Raw genomic sequence first — 24,742 nt, 5'->3', positions numbered from 1 at the left:
ATAACAGTAAAATAAGACTATAACAAGACAAAGTAGGCAGTAGTGACCATGTTATGAAAACGTATTGCACTGTTAATGTTTTGCATCCCCTGTCATCCTAGTACCCCCCGTCCCCCGTCCTAGAGAGGAGTTGTACAGTCTAATGGCGTGTGGGACAAAGGAGTCTTGAGTCTATTAGTCCTGCACTTGGGTTGAAGCAGTCTAGCACTGAACAGGCTCCTCTGGCTACTGATAATGCTATGCAGAGGGTGACTGGCATCATCCAGGATGCTCACTAGTTTGTCCACAGTCCTCTTCTCTGCCACCGTCACCAGTGAGTCCAGTTTCAGTGCGTAAATGGCCCAGGTGTGCCATTTACGCACCTGTCGCTGATTTCGAGGCCGGTCCTGGCACACCCCAGTTCACTGCAGGCCAGCAAGCCACGCCCCCTCCACTGTTAGCTCGAGAATAAAGATGTTATTACAAAGAATAAGATACCTATTATACTCTAGAAATGTTGGTCTTACATAAAAATGCACGTGTTTAGTTTTGTTCAGTGTAAAAAAAAATATGGCTTTTAGGGAAATACATTTTAAAATATTTGGCTTTTTGACTCTCTCAGCCAAAAAGGTTCCCGACCCCTGTATTATACTCCAAAAATGTTGGTCTTACTTACAAATGCACGCATTTAGTTGTATTCAGTGTTAAAAAATGTTATATGGCTCTCACGGAAATACATTTTGAAATATTTGGCTTTCATGGCTCTCTCAGCCAAAAAGGTTCCCGACCCCTGTACTATACAAGTGAGAGGCATAAATTATAATCTACAATCAAATTTCACCAACTCGGAGGTGATGCAACAGCACACTGGCTCAGCATGTCAACACTGTAGCTGCATCAGTTAGTTATCGTTGATCACGGCGCCCCCCAAAAATAGTTCCTCTGTGTTAGCGCTGGTAATAACAATATTGTTAATACTTCAAATTCAGTATTTTTGGTGGTTTTGAGATCTTTTTAGAGGGCTTTATGAGTGCAATAGAGCAGTGTTTTTCAACCTTTTTTGAGCCGAGGCACGTTTCTTTCATTGAAAAAATCCGGAGGCACACCACCAGCAATGAAATTCAGATGACAGTAAAAAGTGGTTTTCGTAATTGTTGGGTATGACTTTAAAGCATAACCAAGCATGCATCAATATAGCTCTTGTCTCAAAGTAGGTGTACTGTCACCACTTGTCACATCAAACCTTAACTTATTTGGATTTTTTTTTTGCTGTTTTCCTGTGTGTAGTATTTTATTGTATTTTGGTGGCTTTTTCTCTTTTTTTTTTGGTATTTTCCTGTAGCAATTTCACGTCTTCCTTTGAGCGATATTTCCCGTATCTACTTTGTTTTAGCAATCAAGAATATTTCAGTTTTTAGGACATTTTGGTTGTCATGTCATGTTCGGATGTACATCGTCTTTGCTCCACAGTAAGTCTTTGCTGTCGTCCAGCATTCTGTTTTTGTTTACTTTGTAGCCAGTACAGTTTTAGTCTGGTTTCGCATAGCCTTCCCTAAGCTGCAACGCCTTTTCTTAGGGGCACTCACCTTTTGTTTATTTTTGGTTTAAACATTTGACACCTTTTTTACCTGCACACTGCGTCCCGCTGTTTCCGACATCTACAAGACAATTAGGTACTGGCTGCCACCTACTGATATGAAAGCGTATTACAGGGTTACTCTGCCGAGCTCTCGACAGCACTGACCACTCAACAACAACACATAATTTTCAGACTTTAATTACTGGTTTGCAAAAAAAAATTTTTTAACCCAAATAGGTGAAATTAGATAATCTCCCACAGCACACCAGGCTGTATCACAGTGGTTGAAAAACACTGCAATAGAGTACTCCCGTTAACTCCATTGTTAGCCACCTCGTACTTGCAGAGTATTACAAATTAGAATGCATAAAAAAAGAAAAACGTGTTCTTGTGTTACATAGGGATTGTGAATGATAGGTAAAATCCCCCCCATCCCCCCTAAAAAAATCCAGTTCACTTTAAAAGTTTTCTCGCTAAACTTATTTTATCCTGTCTTTTTTCGTGTAGGTAAACTGTCGGAGATGAAGTCCACTTGGTCTCCAGGTCCCATCTCCCACAGTCAGGCCTCTCTGTCCCATGACATGTGGAAGGTTCCACAGGGACCCCGAAGTAGCACGACAGCCCCGTCCCGCCCTCCACCTGGTCTCACCAACACCAAGCCATCCTCTACGTGGGGAGGGAACTCTCTGGGTCTGTCCCAAGGCTGGAGCAGCTCATACACCACAGGTGGTTACCCTGCATACACAAACAGTACCTGTAAAATTCTCCAATAATTGCGGGGGTCTTTATTTGCTCAAACCGCGAGAAAACGGATGGGGTGTTAATTGGAGGCAGGCGACACATGTGGATATATAATAATATAGCATTTATGACCAAGAGGAAGGAGTAATCTAGCTCTCTTTGACTCACATGGTCATTCATGATTGAACGAGTACAAACCCCGTTTCCATAAGAGTTGGGAAATTGTGTTAGATGTAAATATAAACGGAATACAATGATTTGCAAATCATTTTCAACCCATATTCAGTTGGATATGCTACAAAGACAACATACTTGATGTTCAAACTCATAAACCTTTTTTTTTTTTTGCAAATAATAATTAACTTAGAATTTCATGGCTGCAACACGTTCCAAAGTAGTTGGGAAAAGGCATGTTCACCACTGTGTTACATCACATTTTCTTTTAACAACACTCAATAAACGTTTGGGAACTGAGGAAACTAATTGTTGAAGCTTTGAAAGTGGAATTCTTTACCATTCTTGCTTGATGTACAGCTTAAGTTGTTGAATAGTGTTGTTGTCGTATTTTACGCTTCATAGAGAGCCACACATTTTCGATGGGAGACATGTCTGGACTGCAGGCGGGCCAGGAAAGTACCTGCACTCTTTTACTACGAAACAACGCTGTTGTAACACGTGGCTTGGCATTGTTTTGCTGAAATAAGCAGGGGCGTCCATGATAACGTTGTTTGGATGACAACATATGTTGCTACAAAACATGCATGGACCTTTCAGCATTAATGGTGCCTTCACAGATGTGTAAGTTACCCATGCCTTGGGCACTAATACACCCCCATACCATCACAGATGCTGGCTTTTGAACTTTGCGCCTATAACAATCCGGATGGTTATTTTCCTCTTTGTTCCGGAGGCCACCACGTCCACAGTTTCCAAATATAATTTGAAATGTGGACTCGTCAGACCACAGAACACTTTTCCACTTTGCATCAGTCCATCTTAGATGAGCTCGGGCCCAGCGAAGCCGGCGGCGTTCCTGGGTGTTGTTGATAAATGGCTTTCACTTTGCATTGTAGAGTTTTAACTTGTACTTACAGATGTAGCAACCAACTGTAGTTACTGACAGTGGTTTCATGAAGTGTTCCTGAGCCCATGTGGTGATATCCTTTAGACACTGATGTCAGTTTTTGATGCACTACCGGCTGAGGGATCAAAGGTCCATAATATCATCGCTTACGTGCAGTGATTTCTCCAGATTCTCTGAACCTTTTGATGATTTTACGGACCGTAGATGGTAAAATGCCTAAATTCCTTGCAATAGCTCGTTGAGAAATGTTGTTCTAAAACTGTTCGACAATTTGCTTACAAATTGGTGACCCTCACCCCATCCTTGTTTGTGAATTACTCAGCATTTCATGGAAGCTGCTTTTATACCCAATCCTGGCACCCACCTGTTCCCAATTAGCCTGCACACCTTTGGGATGTTCCAACTAAGTGTTTGATGAGCATTCCTCAACTTTATCAGTATTTATTGCCGCCTTTCCCAACTTCTTTGTCACATGTTGCTGGCATCAAATTCTAAAGTTAATGATTATTTGCAACAACAAAAAAAATGTTTATCAGTTTGAACATCAAATATGTTGTCTTTGTAGCATATTCAACTGAAAATGGGTTGAAAAGGATTTGCAAATCATTGTATTCCGTTTATATTTACATCTAACACAATTTCCCAACTCATATGGAAACGGGGTTTGTACTTTGCACATTAAACAGAATCAATTTTGCAATAGTGTTAAGGAGCAAAATGCTCAGCCGGCAATAATACTGCTGATGAGTTCATTGTAAACAACAGTACAGAGTATTGCATGTAGGGAAATACCGAATATATAAATATGCCGTATTCCGTGAGTACCACCGGGTATCGATACGATCGAGTCACGTAAAATCAAACAGTGCCATATTTCGATACCTTTTGTTGTTCATGTTGTCACGTCCAGTTGCAGACTCGGTTGGCGATAAAACAAATACTCAAGCAGCAATCGGAGCGGACTCATCCGAACTGCCACTTGGTAATGTTGTCATTTTTAAAGCCAACATGCAGGCTCGCAGGCTGTATTATGTGAAAACCATCACATGCTTTGTTCCCCAAAATGGAGTGGCTACCATCAGGGCGCCGGTTTTGCTGCCCAGCCCGTAGAACTCAAAGGCGGTGGTCAACTTTTTGCCGAAAGCCATGCATATTCCTCAGCGTACTCACGGCATACATAATGCATGTCACAGCATACATAATGCATATACTGTATTGTTGATCCACAGTACCAAATGTACTTCTTTTAGTACTTATAGTATAATAGGTTTAGTATCTATATTTATTTATTTTTTATGTTATCTAGTACGGTTTTCCTTGTTTGAGTATTTTAGAATTTTTTAACATTATCTTTATCCATCCATTTCTACCGCTTGTCCCTTTTCGGGGTCGCAAAAAGTGCTTTATGTAATGTGTAATTGGTCACTATTATATAGCAAACACACAGACATATTAAGCACAAAATACATCTATCAAAATAAATAGGTTGTTCTTGCAAAATATATTTTTCTTTCCATCCATCCATTTTTCTACCGCTGGTCCCTTTTCGGGGTCGCAAAATGTGCTTTATGTAATGTGTAATTGGTCGCTATTTTATAGCAAACACACAGTCATATTAAGCACAAAATCCATTTATCAAAAAAAATAGGATGTTCTTGCAAAATATATGTTACTTTCCATCCTTCCATCCATTTCCTACCGCTGGTCCGTTTTCGGGGTCGCGAAAAGTGCTTTATGTAATGTGTAATTGGTCGCTATTTTATAGCAAACACACAGACACATTAAGCACAAAATACATTCATCAAAATAAATAGGATGTTCTTGCAAAATATATTTTTCTTTCCATTCTTCCATCCGTCCATTTGCTACCGCTTGTCTCTTTTCGGGGTCCCAAAAAGTGCTTAATGTAATGTGTAATTGGTCACTATTTTGTAGCAATCACACAGACACATTAAGCACAAAATTCATTTATCAAAAAAAAATAGGATGTTCTTGCAAAATATATTTTACTTTCCATCCATCCATCCATTTTCTACCGCTGGTCCCTTTTCGGGGTCGCAAATTGCTTTATGTAATGTGTAATTGGTCGCTATTTCATAGCAAACACACAGACACATTAAGCACAAAATACATTTATCAAAATAAATAGGATGTTCATGCAAAATATATTTTTCTTTCCATCCATCCATCCATTTTCTACCACTGGTCCCTTTTCGGGGTCGCAAAAAGTGCTTTATGTAATGTGTAATTGGTCACTATTTTATAGCAAACGCACAGACACATTAAGCACAAAATCCATTTATCAAAAAAAATAGGGTGTTCTTGGAAAATATATTTTTCTTTCCATCCATCCATCCATCCATCCATCCATCCATTTTCTACCGCTGGTCCCTTTTCGGGGTCGCAAAAAGTGCTTTATGTAATGTGTAATTGGTCACTATTTTATAGCAGACACATTAAGCACAAAACTCTCCTGACGGAATAAATAAAGTACTATCTAATCTAATCTAAATACATTTATCAAAATAAATAGGATGTTCTTGCAAAATATGTTTTTCTTTCCGTCCATCCATCCATCCATCCATCCATCCATTTTCTACCGCTTGTCTCTTTTCGGGGTCGCGAAATGTGCTCTATGTAATGTGTAATTGGTCACTATTTTAAATTCACTTATCAAAAAAAAATAGGATGTTCTTGCAAAATATATTTTTCTTTTCATCCATCCATCCATTTTCTACCGCTGGTCCCTTTTCGGGGTCGCGAAAAGTGTTTTATGTAATGTGTAATTGGTCACTATTTTATAGCAAACACACAGACACATTAAGCACAAAATCCATTTATCAAAAAAAATAGGATGTTCTTGCAAAATATATTTTACTTTCCATCCATCCATCCATTTTCTACCGCTGGTCCCTTTTCGGGGTCGCAAAAAGTGCTTTATGTAATGTGTAATTGGTCACTATTTTATAGCAAACACACAGTCATATTAAGCACAAAACTCTCCTGACGGAAAAAATAAAGTACTATCTAATCTAATCTAAATACATTTATCAAAATAAATAGGATGTTCTTGCAAAATATGTTTTTCTTTCCGTCCATCCATCCATCCATTTCTACCGCTTGTCTCTTTTCGGGGTTGCAAAAAGTGCTTTATGTAATGTGTAATTGGTCACTATTATATAGCAAACACTCAGACATATTAAGCACAAAATACATTTATCAAAAAAAATAGGGTGTTCTTGCAAAATATATTTTTCTTTCCATCCATCCATCCATTTTCTACCGCTGGTCCCTTTTCGGGGTTGCAAAAAGTGCTTTATGTAATGTGTAATTGGTCGCTATTTTATAGCAAACACACAGTCATATTAAGCACAAAACTCTCCTGACGGAATAAATAAAGTACTATCTAATCTAATCTAAATACATTTATCAAAATAAATAGGATGTTCTTGCAAAATATGTTTTACTTTCCGTCCATCCATCCATCCATTTTCTACCGCTTGTCTCTTTTCGGGGTCGCGAAATGTGCTTTATGTAATGTGTAATTGGTCACTATTTTATAGCAAACACACAGACACATTAAGCACAAAATACATTCATCAAAATAAATAGGATGTTCTTGCAAAATATATTTTTCTTTCCGTCCATCCATCCATCCATTTTCTACCGCTTGTCTCTTTTCGGGGTCGCGAAATGTGCTTTATGTAATGTGTAATTGGTCACTATTTTATAGCAAACACACAGACACATTAAGCACAAAATTCATTGATCAAAAAAAAATAGGATGTTCTTGCAAAATATATTCTTCTTTTCATCCATCCATCCATTTTCTACCGCTGGTCCCTTTTCGGGATCGCGAAAAGTGCTTTATGTAATGTGTAATTGGTCACTATTTTATAGCAAACACACAGACACATTAAGCACAAAATACATTCATCAAAATAAATAGGATGTTCATGCAAAATATATTTTTCTTTCCATCCATCCATCCATTTCCTACCGCTGGTCCCTTTTCGGGGTCGCAAAAAGTGCTTTATGTAATGTGTAATTGGTCGCTGTTTTATAGCAAACACACAGTCATATTAAGCACAAAACTCTCCTGACGGAATAAATAAAGTACTATCTAATCTAATCTAAATACATTTATCAAAATAAATAGGATGTTCTTGCAAAATATGTTTTTCTTTCCGTCCATCCATCCATCCATTTTCTACCGCTTGTCTCTTTTCGGGGTCGCGAAATGTGCTCTATGTAATGTGTAATTGGTCACTATTTTATAGCAAACACACAGACACATTAAGCACAAAATTCATTTATCAAAAAAAAATTGGATGTTCTTGCAAAATATATGTTTCTTTTCATCCATCCATCCATTTCCTACCGCTGGTCCCTTTTCGGGGTCGCGAAAAGTGCTTTATGTACTGTGTAATTGGTCACTATTTTATAGCAAACACACAGACACATTAAGCACAAAATCCATTTATCAAAAAAAATAGGATGTTCTTGCAAAATATATTTTTCTTTCCATCCATTTTCTACCGCTTGTCCCTTTTCGGGGTCGCGAAAAGTGCTTTATGGAATGTGTAATTGGTCACTATTTTGTAGCAAACACGCAGACACATTAAGCACAAAATACATTTATCAAAATAAATAGGATTTTCTTGCAAAATATTTTTTTCTTCACAACCTCAAAATTAAAGCACAAATATAAGGTCAACGTTCCACTGATAGTCACACACACACACTCTAGGTGTTTTGAAATCACCCTCTGCATTTGACCCATCCCCTTGTCCCAACCCCTGGGAGGTGAGGGGAGCAGTGAGCAGCAGCGGTGGCCACGCTCAGGAATCATTCTGTTTTTATTGTCTGTGTTTCCAGCTGCTAAAAGCCTTTTTGCCATCTGCATGTCTTGAGTTACACCGCTGGGGACAAATAAAGTTTTTGAATTGTAATTTTACAAAGCAAGCATGCCTGGTAGAATGCACTTTCCACTTTTACAAAATGCGCTAGCTTGATGCTAATTTACATTGGCTTTTCCATACACTATATGTGCTACTAATTAGCATTATTGATTTCAACACCTCCAAACTTGTTAATGAAAGTTACAACTAAGTTGCAAGTTACAATCAAACAACAGGCGGTTACAGTAGACACTTTTACGGCTCACCAAAAGACTAGATGGCAAATGGCGCAGACTACTCCCTGATTAGGCAACACACCCCTGACTATACATCTAACATATTGGAACATTGGGACTGTGGAGTAGTGGTATCAATTCCAACGTACCAGGAATTGGTACTGCGTCAGTTCATATGCAAAACACCTATAAGTTTCATGCCAATAGCTGAGTACTGCATCCAGAGGTAGGTAAACTGCTGAATGCTAAGCACCCATAGTGCTTCCAATGCAGTAACTGCCATATTGTGGCTCGACATGAGGAGGCTGCTGTAGCCATAGTTGTGGCTCTAGCACCTGGCGACTGTAGGAAACCCATGGTTAATTAAATAGGATTTAAGTTAAAATTTATTTCATGATGAATGTGTTGCTAACAGCCCTCTGCACACTCGGTCTTCTGTAGCAGGCACCACCTGGAGTACAGACAGCTCCTCCAGGACCAGTAGCTGGTTGGTCTTGAGAAACCTCACTCCACAGGTGAGACACTCCAGGAAGAACGTTTGCTGTACATGTGTACTATGTATAACATATTTGTACTGTATTTTCCGGACCATAGAGCGCACCGTATTATAAGGCGCACCGCCGATAAATAGTCTATTTTCGATCTTTTTTCATATATAAAGCGCACCGGATTATATGGCGCACTAAAGGAGTCATATTATTATTTTGTTCTAAATGTAAAAGACTTCCTTGTGGTCTACATAACATGTAATGGTGGTTCTTTGGTCAAAATTTTGCATAGATGATGTTTTATAGACCATCTTCAAGCCGCTTTCGGATGCAACGTTTTGTGGGCTATCATATTTCCGTGGCTCACCTTCGGCAGCTTCTTCTCCCCGTCATATTTGTTGTAGCGGTGTAGCGTGCAAGGACGGGAGTGAAAGAAGTCTCAAAAGATGGAGCTAACTTTTTTAATGACATTCAGACTTTACTTCAATCTATAACGGAACAGGATCCTCTCATCCGAAAGAACTCTCTAAAGTTCCTTGGGTGAATAATGGACACTCACTACACCGGTATGTTTTAGGGCTTTCATGGCGAGTTTACTTACAAATATAAGTAAGAACTTTACACTACCTAATATTAGAAACGGCAACAGTGGAGGATGAATGTCCCATAACAAGAAGATAGATAAAAAGAAGAAGCTTATCGACTACAAAGGCGCTCGTAATTTTTCAGGACTTATGCAGATTCCAAATACAGATCAGCAGGTACCAGAAGGTAAGAAAAGTTGCTTTTGCCTAGTATTGTGAGACAAAACGGCAGATAATATGTCTTACCTTATACACACACCATAATAATACTCAAAAGTACAGTACAATCCATCAAGCGTTGCGGCTTCATAGCTTACCAAAGTCGTACTAAAACATTTTAATAGATTTTTGAGCTCCGTGTTTAATGTTCCATATTTTCAATGGAACATAATAAAATGTTGGTTTTGTTTACTTGAGTCATATTGCAGTCTACACGTATCTCTTATGTTCGACTGCCATCTACTGGTCACAATTGCTTCAAGGTCGGTAAGCACAACCAGAATTATTCCGTACATTAGGTGCACTGTATTATAAGGCGCACTGTCAGGTTTTTAGGGAAAAAAAGGATTTTAAGTGCGCCTTATAGTCTGGAAAATATGGTATATAATATATATATATATATATATACATATACAGTGGGGCAAAAAAAGTATTTAGTCAGCCAGCGATTGTGCAAGTTCTCCCACTTAAAATGATGACAGAGGTCTGTAATTTTCATCATAGGTACACTTGTACTGTGAGAGACAGAATGTGGAAAAACAAAAAGGAATTCACATTTTAGGAATTTTAAAGAATTTATTTGTAAATTATGGTGGAAAATAAGTATTTGGTCACTTCAAACAAGGAAGATCTCTGGCTCTCACAGACCTGTAACTTCTTCTTTAAGAAGCTCTTCTGTCCTCCACTCGTTACCTGTATTAATGGCGCGTGTTTGAACTCTTTATCTGTATAAAAGACACCTGTCCACAGCCTCAAACAGTCAGACTCCAAACTCCACTATGGCCAAGACCAAAGAGCTGTCGAAGGACACCAGGAAAAGAATTGTAGACCTGCACCAGACTGGGAAGAGTGAATCTACAATAGGCAAGCAGCTTGGTGTGAAAAAAAATCAACTGTGGGAGCAATTATCAGAAAATGGAAGACATACAAGACCACTGATAATCTCCCTCCATCTGGGGCTCCACGCAAGATCTCATCCCGTGGGGTCAAAATGATCATGAGAACGGTGAGCAAAAATCCCAGAACCACACGGGGGGGACCTGGTGAATAACCTGCAGAGAGCTGGGACCAAAGTAACAAAGGTTACCATCAGTAACACACTATGCCGACAGGGAATCAAATCCTGCAGTGCCAGACGTGTCCCCTGCTTAAGCCAGTGCATGTCCAGGCCCGTCTGAAGTTTGCCAGAGAGCACATGGGAGAATGTCATGTGGTCAGATGAAACCAAAATAGAACCTTTTGGTATGAACTCAACTTGTCCTGTTTGGAGGAAGAAGAATACTGAGTTGCATCCCAAGAACACCACACCTACTGTGAAGCATGGGGGTGGAAACATCCGCCGTATATACAGTCGTATCTGTGTTAATATAACCCAGTTGTAGCTGGGATGCATTGTCTTTAATCTCCTTTCTAATAAGTTCAATATTCTTATTAAAGAACTTCATAAAGTCATCTGCTGAATGGGTGGAGCTACTGGAAGGAGTCCCTTGTTGGGTTAGCGATGCTACTATACTAAACAAAAATTTAGGATCGTTTTTATTAAGGCGGATGCGATTTGAGTAATAATTAGTTTTAGCTTCGGTAAGCATGCATTTATAAGTTATTAAACTATCACTCCATGCTTGATGGTGCACCTCAAGTTTAGTCGTGCGCCATTTGCGTTCCAGCTTTCTACATAATAATTTCTGAGCTCTAGTTTCTTCAGTGAACCATGGCGTACGCCTTTTTGGAGCCTTTTTTAACTTCAGCGGTGCTATACTATCAATGGTTTCGTGCAGGGCGTTGTTAAAGTTGTTAGTGAGGTTATCAATAGAGCCCACATACTTTGGGAACGGTGCCATTACCGAGGGCAGGAGGCCAGCAAGAGTCGTCGTTGTGGCAGCATTAATGTTGCGGCTGCTATAGCAGTTATAATTTTTATTAGCTTGCCGAACATGAGTCTGAACTTTGATTTTTTTTTAAGGTAAAGATCGGACATTACTTTAGTATACGGGAGTATCGTAACTTTGGAAACGGTGATACCCCTGACAAGCACTAGGTCTATCGTATTACCGCTGCGATGCGTCGGTTCATTTATTATTTGTGTAAGACCACTGCTATCAATTATAGTCTGGAGCGCCACGCACGGTGGGTCCAATGGGGTATTCATATGGATATTAAGGTCCCCCATTATAATTATATTATCGGCGTGCGTCACTAGATCAGCAACAAACTCTGAGAATTCACTGATAAAGTCCGAATAGGGCCCTGGGGGCGGTAGATAACAGCCAGGCACAGAGGCAGCGGTGTGGCAGACTTCATAGAAAGCACCTCAAACGTGGTTGACCAAATACCTATTTTCCACCATAATTTACAAATAAATTCTTTAAAATTCCTACAATGAGAATTCCTGGATTTTTTTTTAAAATTCTGTCTCTCACAGTAGAAGTGTACCTATGATCAATCAATCAATCAATGTTTATTTATATAGCCCCAAATCACAAATGTCTCAAAGGACTGCACAAATCATTACGACTACAACATCCTCGGAAGAACCCACAAAAGGGCAAGGAAAACTCACACCCAGTGGGCAGGGAGAATTCACATCCAGTGGGACGCCAGTGACAATGCTGACTATGAGAAACCTTGGAGAGGACCTCAGATGTGGGCAACCCCCCCCTCTAGGGGACCGAAAGCAATGGATGTCGAGCGGGTCTAACATGATACTGTGAAAGTTCAATCCATAGTGGCTCCAAGACAGCAGCGAGAGTCCCGTCCACAGGAAACCATCACAAGCGGATCAGCAGCGTAGAGATGTCCCCAACCGATACAGGCGAGCGGTCCATCCTGGGTCCCGACGAGCGGTCCATCCTGGGTCTCGACTCTGGGACAGTCAGTACTTCATCCATGGTCATCGGACCGGACCCCCTCCACAAGGGAGGGGGGGACATAGGAGAAAGAAAAGAAGCGGCAGATCAACTGGTCTAAAAAGGAGGTCTACTCAAAGGCTAGAGTATACAGATGAGTTTTAAGATGAGACTTAAATGCTTCTACTGAGGTAGCATCTCGAACTGTTACCGGGAGGGCATTCCAGAGTACTGGAGCCCGAACGGAAAACGCTCTATAGCCCGCAGACTTTTTTGGAGCTCTAGGAATCACTAATAAGCCGGAGTCTTTTGAACGCAGATTTCTTGCCGGGACATATGGTACAATACAATCGGCAAGATAGGCTGGAGCTAGGACCGTGTAGTATTTTATACGTAAGTAGTAAAACCTTAAAGTCACATCTTAAGTGCACAGGAAGCCAGTGCAGGTGAGCCAGTACAGGTGTAATGTGATCAAACTTTCTTGTTCTTGTCAAAAGAAAATTGATGAAAATTACAGACCTCTGTCATCATTTTAAGTGGGAGAACTTGCACAATCGGTGGCTGACTAAATACATTTTCGCCCCACTGTATATATTCTACACTGTATACATATGTATAACATCCCATCTCTGTGGCAGATTGACGGTTCAACTCTGCGCACACTGTGCATGCAGCACGGCCCTCTCATCACATTCCACCTCAACCTGACACAGGGCAACGCTGTGGTGCGCTACAGCTCCAAGGATGAAGCCGCCAAGGCTCAGAAGTCCCTGCACATGTACGCCCTCGGCCATTAGATACCCAAGTCGGTGCCAGTGTTGTTCATCTCCCCTTCTGCTCTCTCCGCCCAGGTGTGTGCTCGGGAACACCACCATTCTGGCAGAGTTCGCTGGAGAAGAGGAAGTGAATCGCTTCTTTGCACAGGGCCAGTCGCTCGGCGGGACAACCAGCTGGCAGGCCTCTCCGAGCAACAATCAGACGAGAATGGGAGGGTCCGGCTCCGGCGCCTCCCACCCAATCGGCCACGCCCCCCACTGGAACAACAACAACAATGGCGGCGGAGGGACCGGCAGCACCAAGGTCAGCGGGGAGCTGCTGTGGGGGGGCGTGCAGCAGTATTCCAGCCTGTGGGGGCCCCCGAGCGGAGAGGAGGGTCGGGTCATGGGGAACCCCAGCCCCATCAACACGCTGCTACCTGGAGACCTGCTGAGCGGGGAGTCCATGTAAGGACAACGGCACGAATCAATATGGGGATAATCAGCAATGGAGTACCAGTCAAGGTGAAGGGAGAGACCAGAGGAGTCCTTTGCTTTTTGAGGAAAGTGGCAGTGTCGAGCTTTTTACACTCGGAGACACAGGAAGATGTCTTTTCCGTCAACATTTTTACACAGGTGGACTCGCCGAGCGAAACGAGCTGCCATCTTTAACTCCATGCCTTTTTAAGAGGCAATCATACTGCACCTCACAGACCTGCAAGAAGGCATCATTCCCGAAGTTCTAAAAAAACAACAACTGTCAATCAGAGCGCTGGTTGTTATTCCTCGGCTGTTCCAGACTCTCAGCACTAATATTGGCCTTAACCTCTCGTCCTCCCCGGTCGCCCTGCTTCCCTGCCTCACACTTGCACACCTTTATCTCTGAGCCAGTGAAACTCCACACGGGAGTCCATGCTGCTGCGGCCTAACAGAAAGCAACCAGAGCTCCCATTTACAAACAGTGCTTTTATTTGATTATTATTATCTTTTTTTTTTTTTTTGGTTTTGCAAAGCAAATCCCCTAACAAAACACTCTCAAAGGGAATGATGCAACTCTGTTCGCCTTGTTCAAGCCATTTATTTTGTAGTGGGGTTTTTTTTGTTTTGTTTTTGAAGCATTGCAAACAAATTTGAAAAAATGCTATTATTCAGACATGTTAGGGTTTGTTTATTTTGTAGGGGGGGGCGGGTGGGGCTTACAATACAACATGAACCACTGCTATTACTGTGGAGCTGCAACGACATCAACTAATAGTTGCACCTCAACTCGTCTCGCAGTTCGGTCTGGGACCTTCTCCCTGCTGTTCAAAACCTCAAGACCAGAATATCAGCAACCCCCTCACCCCCCGCTCCCCTTTTGTCACGAAAAAAAAAAAACCCAAACATTTCAAACGAGGTGCAATATAAGCCACAACAGACTGTAACCGTCCATGCTTCCGGCTGATGACCATAAGAGAACCACATTGAACTCCTATGTGACCTACGTGCAGCGAGCGCCACCCCCTGACTTACTGCCACTAATATAACCCCCTCTCCCCCCTACTAGTGTGTGTGCGTGTGTGTGAGCTCATGAGAGTAGCGAGCTGGTCATTCACCTAAAGCACTTCTCAGCAGGCAACAAGTGTGTGTGTGTGTGTGTGTGTGTGTGTGTGTGTGTGTGTGTGTGTGTGTGTGTGGGTAGAAGGCATCCAACCAAAATGATGAAAGAAGCCTGTCTTTACTCCCCCCCCCCCCCCCCCCCCCCTCCTTTTTGACTGATACGTGTAGATGTGAAAGGCTGCTCTATTATAGCACTTAACCGGAGCCACACACCCCTCACTGTGCGCCCCCCCACCCCCACCCCCCCAATCCAACCTAAACTCACTCCCTTCAATGGCGGCTCAAGCAGAAGCAACACTGGCAAAAATCGAAAGTGACTGATTGCTAAGTGTCTGCAAACTTATGGATGTGAAGAGTTTTCTTTTGTTTCAGTTTCTTGTCCTGCTTTACTCTCCCAGAATGAATATGGTAGCAAAGATGATCAGATTTATATATATGTGTGTGTGTATATATATACACATATATATATATATATATATATATATACAGTGGGGCAAAAAAGTATTTAGTCAGCCAGCGATTGTGCAAGTTCTCCCACTTAAAATGATGACAGAGGTCTGTCATTTTCATCATAGGTACACTTCAACTGTGAGAGACAGAATGTGGGGAAAAAAATCCAGGATTTCACATTGTAAGAATTTTTAATAATTTATTTGTGAATTATAGTGGAAAATAAGTATTTGGTCAATAACAAAAAATTCAACTCAATACTTTGTAATATAATTTTTGTTGGGAATAACAGAGGTAAAAATATTACAAATAGGTCTTTACCAGGTTTGCACACACAGTAGCTGGTATTTTGGCCCATTCCTCCATGCAGATCTTCTCGAGAGCAGTAATGTTTGGGGGCTGTCGCCGCGCAACACAGACTTTCAACTCCCTCCACAGATTTTCTATGGGGTTGAGGTCTGGAGACTGGCTAGGCCACTCCAGGACTTTCAAATGCTTCTTACGGAGTCACTCCTTCGTTTGGGATTATTGTCATGCTGGAAGACCCAGCCACGTTTCATCTTCAAAGCTCTCACTGATGGAAGGAGGTTTTGGCTCAAAATCTCAGGATACATGGCCCCATTCATTCTTTCCTTAACACGGATCAATCGTCCTGTCCCCTTAGCAGAAAAACAGCCCCAAAGCATGATGTTTCCACCCCCATGCTTCACAGTAGGTCTGGTGTTCTTGGGATGCAACTCAGTATTCTTCTTCCTCCAAACACGACGAGTCGAGTTTATACCAAGGAGTTCTACATCATGCTTTGGGGCTGTTTTTCTGCTAAGGGGCCAGGACGATTGATCCGTGTTGAGTAAAGAATGAATGGGGCCATGTATCGTGAGATTTTGAGCCAAAACCTCTTTCCACCAGTGAGAGCTTTGAATGGTTGACCGAATACTTATTTTCCACTATAATTTACAAATAAATTCTTTAAAATTCCTGGGATTTTTTTTCACATTCTGTCTCTCACAGTTGAAGTGTACCTATGATGAAACTTACAGACCTCTGTCATCATTTTAAATGGGAGAACTTGCACAATCGGTGGCTGACTAAATACTTTTTTGCCCCACTGTATATATATATATATATGTATATTTTATTTTATTTTTTTGACGAAGCCTTGTTTTCTGGTGATGCGTGCCACCCCCACTTGCCAGTTGGCATCACGGCGTGGCCACTGAGTGCCTGCCTGCTGCAGGGTGCGGCGCTCTGCAAGCAGACCTCACCCCCGACCCCCCCTTTACCACGACACATGCTGACATGGACTTCCCTCCTCTTCCTCCAGCTCCTTTGGCTCCTTTGTGTTCTGTGTACTACTACTACTACTAATACTACTGCTGCTGCTGCCGCCCTCAGCAACCTCCACTTCCATTCTCGACCTGGAGGCGTTTTTAAGTGTTGTTTTTTTTTTTGCCTATGTGCTTTTTTTTGTTACGTTATTGCCGATGACGCAGATATATCATGGCTTTATGCAGTATTCAGCCCTCGCAACACCTCCTCAAAAGCGCCACTCCCTCCGTCCGTCCAAGACACTCCACGCCGGTGCTTTTTTTTTTTTGGTTTCACCTCTGGAAGTACTTTGTTCCACCTCCACTGAGAAGCAGCCTTCCATTTCTATGCAAAAGATCCAGGAGGTGTGAACTCACAGCCATCGCCAGCCCGCCCCTCCTGTCTGCCAAACATCACCGCTCCCCCTCGTTCTCTCGCCACCTTTACTACCAAGGCAGCTTCCCGTCAAAACATCTCCCACCGAGCTTGTCGGCGCTCACGCTCGGGGAACTTCTTCTTCAGTCTTGTGCCAACTGACATCCAAATATCAATATTCATCACACGAGGAGGAGGCCAGGGACAAAGGAGGGTTGCTTTTCACCAACGGTTATTTGTGGACAAGGGAGAGTGTTGGTCCTTGTTTGTGTCCGTGCACTGTTTATGGGTCACATCGGGTACATCCTTTTTTTTTTTTTAAATACCAAAAAAACTAGATATTTTTTGTGTGTGAGAGCACTCCAAATCTGAGGTTCTCCCATCTTAAGGTGGCTCTAGCTGCCAACCACAAACAGGAACACATCACATGTTCGGTACCAAGTCTTAAAAATAATGCTATTTTTGTTTTGTTTTAACAAGTGCACTCTATTCTAGAGTCGCTCTTTCAAGACTTGTCATTGAACAAAACAATCACTAATGCCTGTGTTGTCGGGGACTTTACTACGTGCGTATATATGTTGGTTTTCTGTGCATTTACTCCACACTCAACTTGAATCAAGGAACTGGGCTTAAAGCTGGAGGGACTCAGAGGGACATGTTTGGATGACAACACTATTTTTGCTTTCTTTTTACTAGTATCATTTTGTTTACAAACCCAAAACCAGTGAAGTTGTCACGTTGTGTAAATGGTAAATAAAAACAGAATACGATGATTTGCAAATCCTTTTCAACTTATATTCAATTAATTAGACTGCAAAGACAGGATACCTAACGTTTGAACTGGTAAACTTATTTTTTTTTGCAATTAGATAGATAGATAGTACTTTATTGATTCCTTCAGGAAAATTAAAATTCCAGCAGCAGTGTACAGAGTTGAGATCAATTTAAATAAAAGTAAAGTGTAAATAATGGGGGTTTAAATGGAAACAAAATACAGAAATATTACAATAAGAATAAATAAAAAAAAAGCAACAATGGGAATAACAATATAACAATAAAATAAGAATATAACAAGACAAAGTAGGCAGTAGTGACCATGTTATGAAAACGTATTGCACTGTTATTGTTTTGCATCCCCTGTCATCCTAGTACCCCCGCCCCCCGCCCCAGAGAGGAGTTGTACAGTCTAATGGCGTGTGGGACAAAGGAGTTTTTGAGTCTATTAGTCCTGCACTTGGGATGAAGCAGTCTAGGAGGAGCTGCTCCAATTTCGTTGTTCTTTGAACCTGTTCATTGCAATAATGACAATAAAACTCTATTCTATTCTATTCTAGAACTGAACAGGCTCCTCTGGCTACTGATAAGGCTATGCAGAGGGTGACTGGCATCATCCAGGATGCTCACTAGTTTGTCCACAGTCCTCTTCTCTGCCACCGTCACCAGTGAGTCCAGTTTCATTCCCATTGTAGAACCGGCCCGCTTGATTATTAGCTCATTTGAAATTTGATGCCTGCAACGTGTTTTGAAAAAGCTGGCACAAGTGGCAAAAAAGACTGAGAAAGTTGAGGAATGCTCATCAAACACTTATTTGGAACATCCCACTGGTGAACAGGCTAATTGGGAACAGGTGGGTGCCATGATTGGGTATAAAAGCAGCTTCAGTGAAATGCTCAGTCTTTCACAAACAAGAATGGGGCGAGGGTCACCACTTTGTGAACAAATGCGTGAGCAAATTGTCCAACGGTTTAAGAATAACAATTCTCAGCCAGCTATTGCAAGGAATTTAGGGATTTCACCGTCATCGTATCATTTAAAAGGTTCAGAGAATCTGGTGCAATCACTGCACATTAGCGGCAAGGCCAAAAACCAACATTGAATGCCTGTGACCTTCGAACTCTCAGGCAGTACTGCATCAAAAAAGCTTCAAAAATTGGTCTCCTCAGTTCCCAAACATGGGCGGCATAGCTCGGTTGGTAGAGTGGCCGTGCCAGCAACTTGAGGGTTGCAGGTTCGATTCCCGCTTCCGCCATCCTAGTCACTGCCGTCGTGTCCTTGGGCAAGACACTTTACCCACCTGCTCCCAGTGCCACCCACACTGCTTTAAATGTAACTTAGACATTGGGTTTCACTATGTAAAGCGCTTTGAGTCACTAGAGAAAAGCGCCATATAAATACAATTCACTTCACTACTGGGTGTTGTTAAAAGGAAAGGCCATGTAACACAGTGGTAAATCTGTGCCAACATTTTTGCATTGCGTTTCTGCCATTAAATTCTAAGTTCATGACATTAAGTACAGGGCTGCGAATCTTCGGGTGTCCCACAATTCGATTCAATATCGATTCTTGGGTCATGATTCGATAAAATATCGATTTTTTATTTTTTTATTCGATTCTCGATTCAAAAACGATATTTTTCCGATTCAAAGCGATTCTGTATTCATTCAATACGTAGGATTTCAGCAGGATCTACCCCAGTCTGCTGACATGTTTAAAAAAAACTTTTATAATTGTAAAGGACAATGTTTTATCAACTGATTGCAATAATATAAATGTGTTCTAACTATTAAATGAAGCAAAAATATGACTTATTTTATCTTTGTGAAAACATTGGACACAGTGTGTTGTCAAGCTTATGAGATGCGATGCAAGTGTAAGCCACTGTGACACTAGTTCTTTTTTTTATTATTTTTACAAATGTCTAATGATAATGTCAATGAGGGATTTTTAATCACTGCTATGCTGAAATGATAACTAATATTGATACTGTTGTTGATAATATTCATTTTTGTTTCACTACTTTCGGTTTGTTCTGTGTCGTGTTTGTGTCTCCTCTCAATTGCTCTGTTTATTGCAGTTCTGAGTGTTGCTGGGTCAGGTTTGGTTTTGGAATTGGATTGCATTGTTATGGTATTGCTGTGTATTGTTTTGTTGGATTGATAAAAAAAAAAAAATTGCCTTTTTTAAAAATGAGAATCGCGATTCAAATTCGAATCGATTTTTTCCCAAGCCCCTAGTTATAAAACTGAAACGCCCTCAAGAAGAAGTGCTTTTTAAGACATGGCCTACGAGCTGGCGGCTAAAGTCCATCCACAGTCTGCAGTGTTTTAGCTATTTGGAAATCCAACCCCAGGCTAGCACCCCTGAATGTAAACAAATACCACTGAATCTCGCTGTAATGATACCAAGTACAGGAACGTATCTTGTATAATTAAATCTATATTTTTTTACCGTCACAAAATCTTTTTTTTTAATTATTGTTATGTTTATAACCTCAGGAAATATGTCCCTGGACACATGAGGACTTTGAATATGATCAATGTATGATTTTGTAACTACTTGGTATCGGATTGATACCTAAATTTGTGGTATCATCAAAAACTAATGTAAAAAAACAAGCGAAGGGAAGAAAAAAATATTATTACATTTTAACAGAAGTGTAGATACAAAATGTTAAAACAGAAAATAAGCAGATATTAACAGGCAAATGAAAAAGGTTAATAATTCATTTTACAGTCTTGACAAAATAGTAGTGTTATGTCTACTCCATAGGTGTCAAACTCTGGCCCGCGGGCCATTGAGGCAATATCAAATTAACATTAGAGCTGGCCCGCCGCTGTAACACCGCAGTCACCGCTAATACTCTTACTTGCCAACCCTCCCGATTTTCCCAGAAGACTCCCAAAGTACAGTGCCCGTCCCGAATTTCATCCAGGACAACAATACTGGCGTCGTGCCTTAGAGGCACTGCCTTTGGCGTTCTCTACAACCTGTCGTCACGTCCGCTTTTCCGCCATACAAACAGCGTGCCGGCCCGGTCACATAATATATGCAACTTATACACACACACAAGAGAGTGCAATGCATACCTAGTCAACAGCCATACAGGTCACACTGAGGGTGGCCGTATAAACAACTTTAACACTGTAACAAATATGCGCCACACTGTGAACCCACAGCAAACAAGAATGACACATTTCGGGAGAACATCCGCACCGTAACACAACAGAACAAATGAGCACTAACTCTTCCAGGGCGCTACAATATACACCCCCTGCTATCACCAAACCCCGTCCAGCTCAACCCCGCCGCCGAAAAGAGGCATTCAATTTTTTTTTATATTTTATTTGAAATGCCATTAATATATTTTAATTAGGGCTGGGCAACGATTGAAAATTTTAATCGAAGTTAATCGCATTATTTCTCCGATTAATCGCGATTAACTGCATTGTATACGCAAAGCCCAATAATGAATTCAAAAGTAGTGTGTAGTGCACCTTTATTGGAATATTCTCCCACATGAACAAAAACGCCAAAACATTTGTTGTGCAAACACAATTTAAATCAGTCCTTGTTAAACAGTAGCAGTTAAATAGCATATTTTATGAAAATCAACTAAAAAAATGTAAATACAAACATTTAAGCTTATTGCCACTGCCAGGGTATTTAAGTTATCCTGTTTGTTATGGAAAATAAATATAATCTACATACAAATCTCTGAGCCACAATCATAACATCTGAACAGGCAATTTCTGAGGTAACAGCAGAATTTTTTTTTTTTATCAGGGATCTTATGTTTAAAAAACCTATATTATAGGTAGTGGGCTGTTTTAGGGAAATTTTGATCAAATTATCCGTAGTAGCAATATTAATAATGTTGTGTTTATTCTGCGTAGTGCACTTCAAATAATTATGACCATATCTAGGAATTGATATGATGGGAATTTTCCGATTGTTTGCTTGGTGCTTTGATAAACTGAACGCATCAAATACATGGTACTATATTGTGATGTTATGAGCCAGGGAAAAAAAGAACTACCCTACCCAGCATGCAACAGGAGTGAGGAGCATGCGCGGTAGCCCGGTATAGGTTGTGTCGCCATGACGGCATCTTGTATGTTGTGATATGCACGCTCTGAAAGTAAACGTTAAGAACTCAGCCAACACTCCTGGTCTGCATTATTCATAAATAGACAGACAACACATATACTCCGCTGCTTCACAGGCCGCTGGATGTAGCCGGCAAAGTATTCCCATGCTAGCTAGCCGGTCTGGCGAGCATGCCTCATTCAGTCCAAAACGGCCCGATCTATCCACATCCAGAATTGTCTGGCGGTCGTAAGTGATCCCGGAGTGACCACGCTGTAAGCCAGCCATGAAATTTGCAGAATTGTCCGGTATTTTTGCCAAATGTTCCATCTTTACCAAGAGCCCCTCCACGCCGGGCGACGTCATCTTGTTAAGAAAAGGCGTTAACAAAATAAAAGCATGTAAACAACATACGCAAATGTGCGATAAAATAATTGTCGGCGTTAATAGATTGATGATCCATCCATCCATTTTCTACCGCTTATTCCCTTTTGGGGTCGCGGGGGGCGCTGGCGCCTATCTCAGCTACAATCGGGCGGAAGGCGGGGTACACCCTGGACAAGTCGCCACCTCATCGCAGGGCCAACACAGATAGACAGACAACATTCACACACTAGGGCCAATTTAGTGTTGCCAATCAACCTATCCCCAGGTGCATGTCTTTGGAAGTGGGAGGAAGCCGGAGTACCCGGAGGGAACCCACGCATTCACGGGGAGAACATGCAAACTCCACACAGAAAGATCCCGAGCCTGGATTTGAACCCAGGACTGCAGGAACTTCATATTGTGAGGCAGACGCACTAACCCCTCTGCCACCGTGAAGCCTAGATTGATGAGTTAACTCATAATTAACGCACTAATTTGCCCACCCCTAATGTTAATTATTATTATTATTTGAAATTGGATTTTGCATGTCACTATAAAGTTATATAAGCCTTGCTTGTTCAATATTTAATGCAAAACTTGTTTGGGTCCCTATTAAAAGGTTCATTTGTTCAACCTCGGCCCGCGGCTTTGTTCGGTTTTAAATTTTGGCCCACTCTGTATTTGAGTTTGACACCCCTGGTCTACTCTGTCGTTCCAAAAAGTCCGGAAAAAATAAAGATAGCAGGGTAGCTCTGAGGAGGAGGTTTATGACTCAAGTATTTAATAAGCACTCGCGGAGATATTTCTAGATTTAAAAGGATTATCATTTATTTTCACAAGCAAAAAAATATTCTCCGTCTTTGACTTCAACATAATCCAAATAACTTATTTAGCACTAAACAAACTGTTTCACTCCTCACTCCTTTAGCATGACGGACAGACAAAAGAGAACCCAGCTGTCCTGTCTTCTTAACAACAATAATTCATGTAAAACTGTGGTTCTTAACCTTGTTGGAGGTACCGAACCCCACCAGTTTCAAATGTGCATTCACCAAACAATACTTTAGTGAAAAATAAAATGTTGTTTTTTTTTTCAAATTCAAGAAAAAGTCATGTTTATTTTAAATGAATTGTGCACCTTGTTTAAAGAACAAAACCAACACAGTGCATGAACCCACAACAACTTACACACATTACCATGAATTGATTCACTTGAAACCCGACTTAAACAAGTTGAAAAACTTATTGGGGTGTTACTATTTAGTGGTCAATTGTACTGTACTCTAAAGCAGGGTCACCAACGCGAGGTCGCCCGTAAGAACCAGAAGAGTCGCCCGCTGGCCTGTTCTAAAAATAGCTCAAATAGCAGCACTTACCAGTGAGCTGCCTCTATTTTTTTTAAATTGTATTTATTTACTAGCAAGCTGGTCTCACTTTGCTCGACATTTTTAATTCTAAGAGAGACAAAACTCAAATAGAATTTAAAAATCCAAGAAAATATTTTAAAGACTTAGTCTTCATTTGTTTAAATAAATTCATTTGTTTACTTTGCTTTTTGTAACTTTCAGAAAGACCATTTTAGAGAAAAAATACAAACTTAAAAATTATTTTAGGATTTTTAAACACATATACCTTTTTACCTTTTAGATTCCTTCCTCTTCTTTCCTGACAATTTAAATCAATGTTGAAGTATTTTTATTTTTTATTGTAAAGAATAATAAATACATTTTAATTTAAGTCTTCATTTTAGCTTCTGTTTTTTCGACGAAGAATATTTGTAAAAAATATTTATTGTGATTAAAATTCCCCAAAAATTATTCTGGCAAATCTAGAATCAAATTTAAATCTTATTTCAAAGTCTTTTGAATTTGTCTTTGTTAGAAATATAGCTTGGTCCAATTTGTTATATATTCTAACAAAGTGCAGATTGGATTTTAACCTATTTAAAATATGTCAACAAAATTCTAAAATTAGTATTAATCAGGAAAAATTACTAATGATGTTCCATAAATTATTTTTTAAATTTTTTCCCCAAAAATCAAATTAGCTAGTTTTTCTCTTCTTTTTTTTTCGGTTGAATTTTGAATTTTAAAGAGTCGAAATTGAAGGTAAACTATGTGTCAAAATTCAATTATCATTTTTTTTTTTCCTGTTTTCTCCTCTTTTAAACCGTTCTTTGTTGTTTTTTTCATCATTTATTCTCTACAAAGAACCTTCCGTAAAAGGCAAAAAATGTACGACGGAATGACAGACAGAAATACCCATTTTTGGATATATATAGATTTATTTATTAAAGGTAAATTGAGCAAATTACCTATTTCTAGCAGTTTATTGAAGTGTGTATCAAACTGGTAGCCCTTCGCATG

The 24,742-nt window shown here is 40.5% G+C and overlaps 1 protein-coding gene across 4 annotated transcripts in view; it reads left to right on the top strand.

Annotated features, from left to right (window-relative positions):
* tnrc6c1 (trinucleotide repeat containing adaptor 6C1) overlaps positions 1 to 19,728 on the top strand; it is a 121,331-nt gene extending 101,603 nt beyond the window's left edge. For 3 of the 4 annotated variants that reach the window (XM_061885035.1, XM_061885034.1, XM_061885036.1), the window contains 4 exons: positions 2,066 to 2,284; positions 8,962 to 9,035; positions 13,296 to 13,435; positions 13,509 to 19,728. In XM_061885035.1, coding sequence (XP_061741019.1) covers positions 2,066 to 2,284; positions 8,962 to 9,035; positions 13,296 to 13,435; positions 13,509 to 13,884 — 809 coding nt within the window. In that variant the 3' untranslated portion in view covers positions 13,885 to 19,728. Of the gene's footprint in view, positions 1 to 2,065; positions 2,285 to 8,961; positions 9,036 to 13,295; positions 13,436 to 13,508 lie in introns of those variants that run through there. The other variant, XR_009803915.1, reaches the window with a different exon arrangement.
* The last annotated feature ends 5,014 nt before the right edge of the window (positions 19,729 to 24,742 follow it).

Source organism: Nerophis ophidion, linkage group LG23, assembly GCF_033978795.1.
Source record: "Nerophis ophidion isolate RoL-2023_Sa linkage group LG23, RoL_Noph_v1.0, whole genome shotgun sequence".
In the NCBI taxonomy this organism is placed as follows: domain Eukaryota; kingdom Metazoa; phylum Chordata; class Actinopteri; order Syngnathiformes; family Syngnathidae; genus Nerophis; species Nerophis ophidion.
Note: the sequence above shows the minus strand (reverse complement) of the source record. Positions and strands in the feature narration are given on the sequence as shown.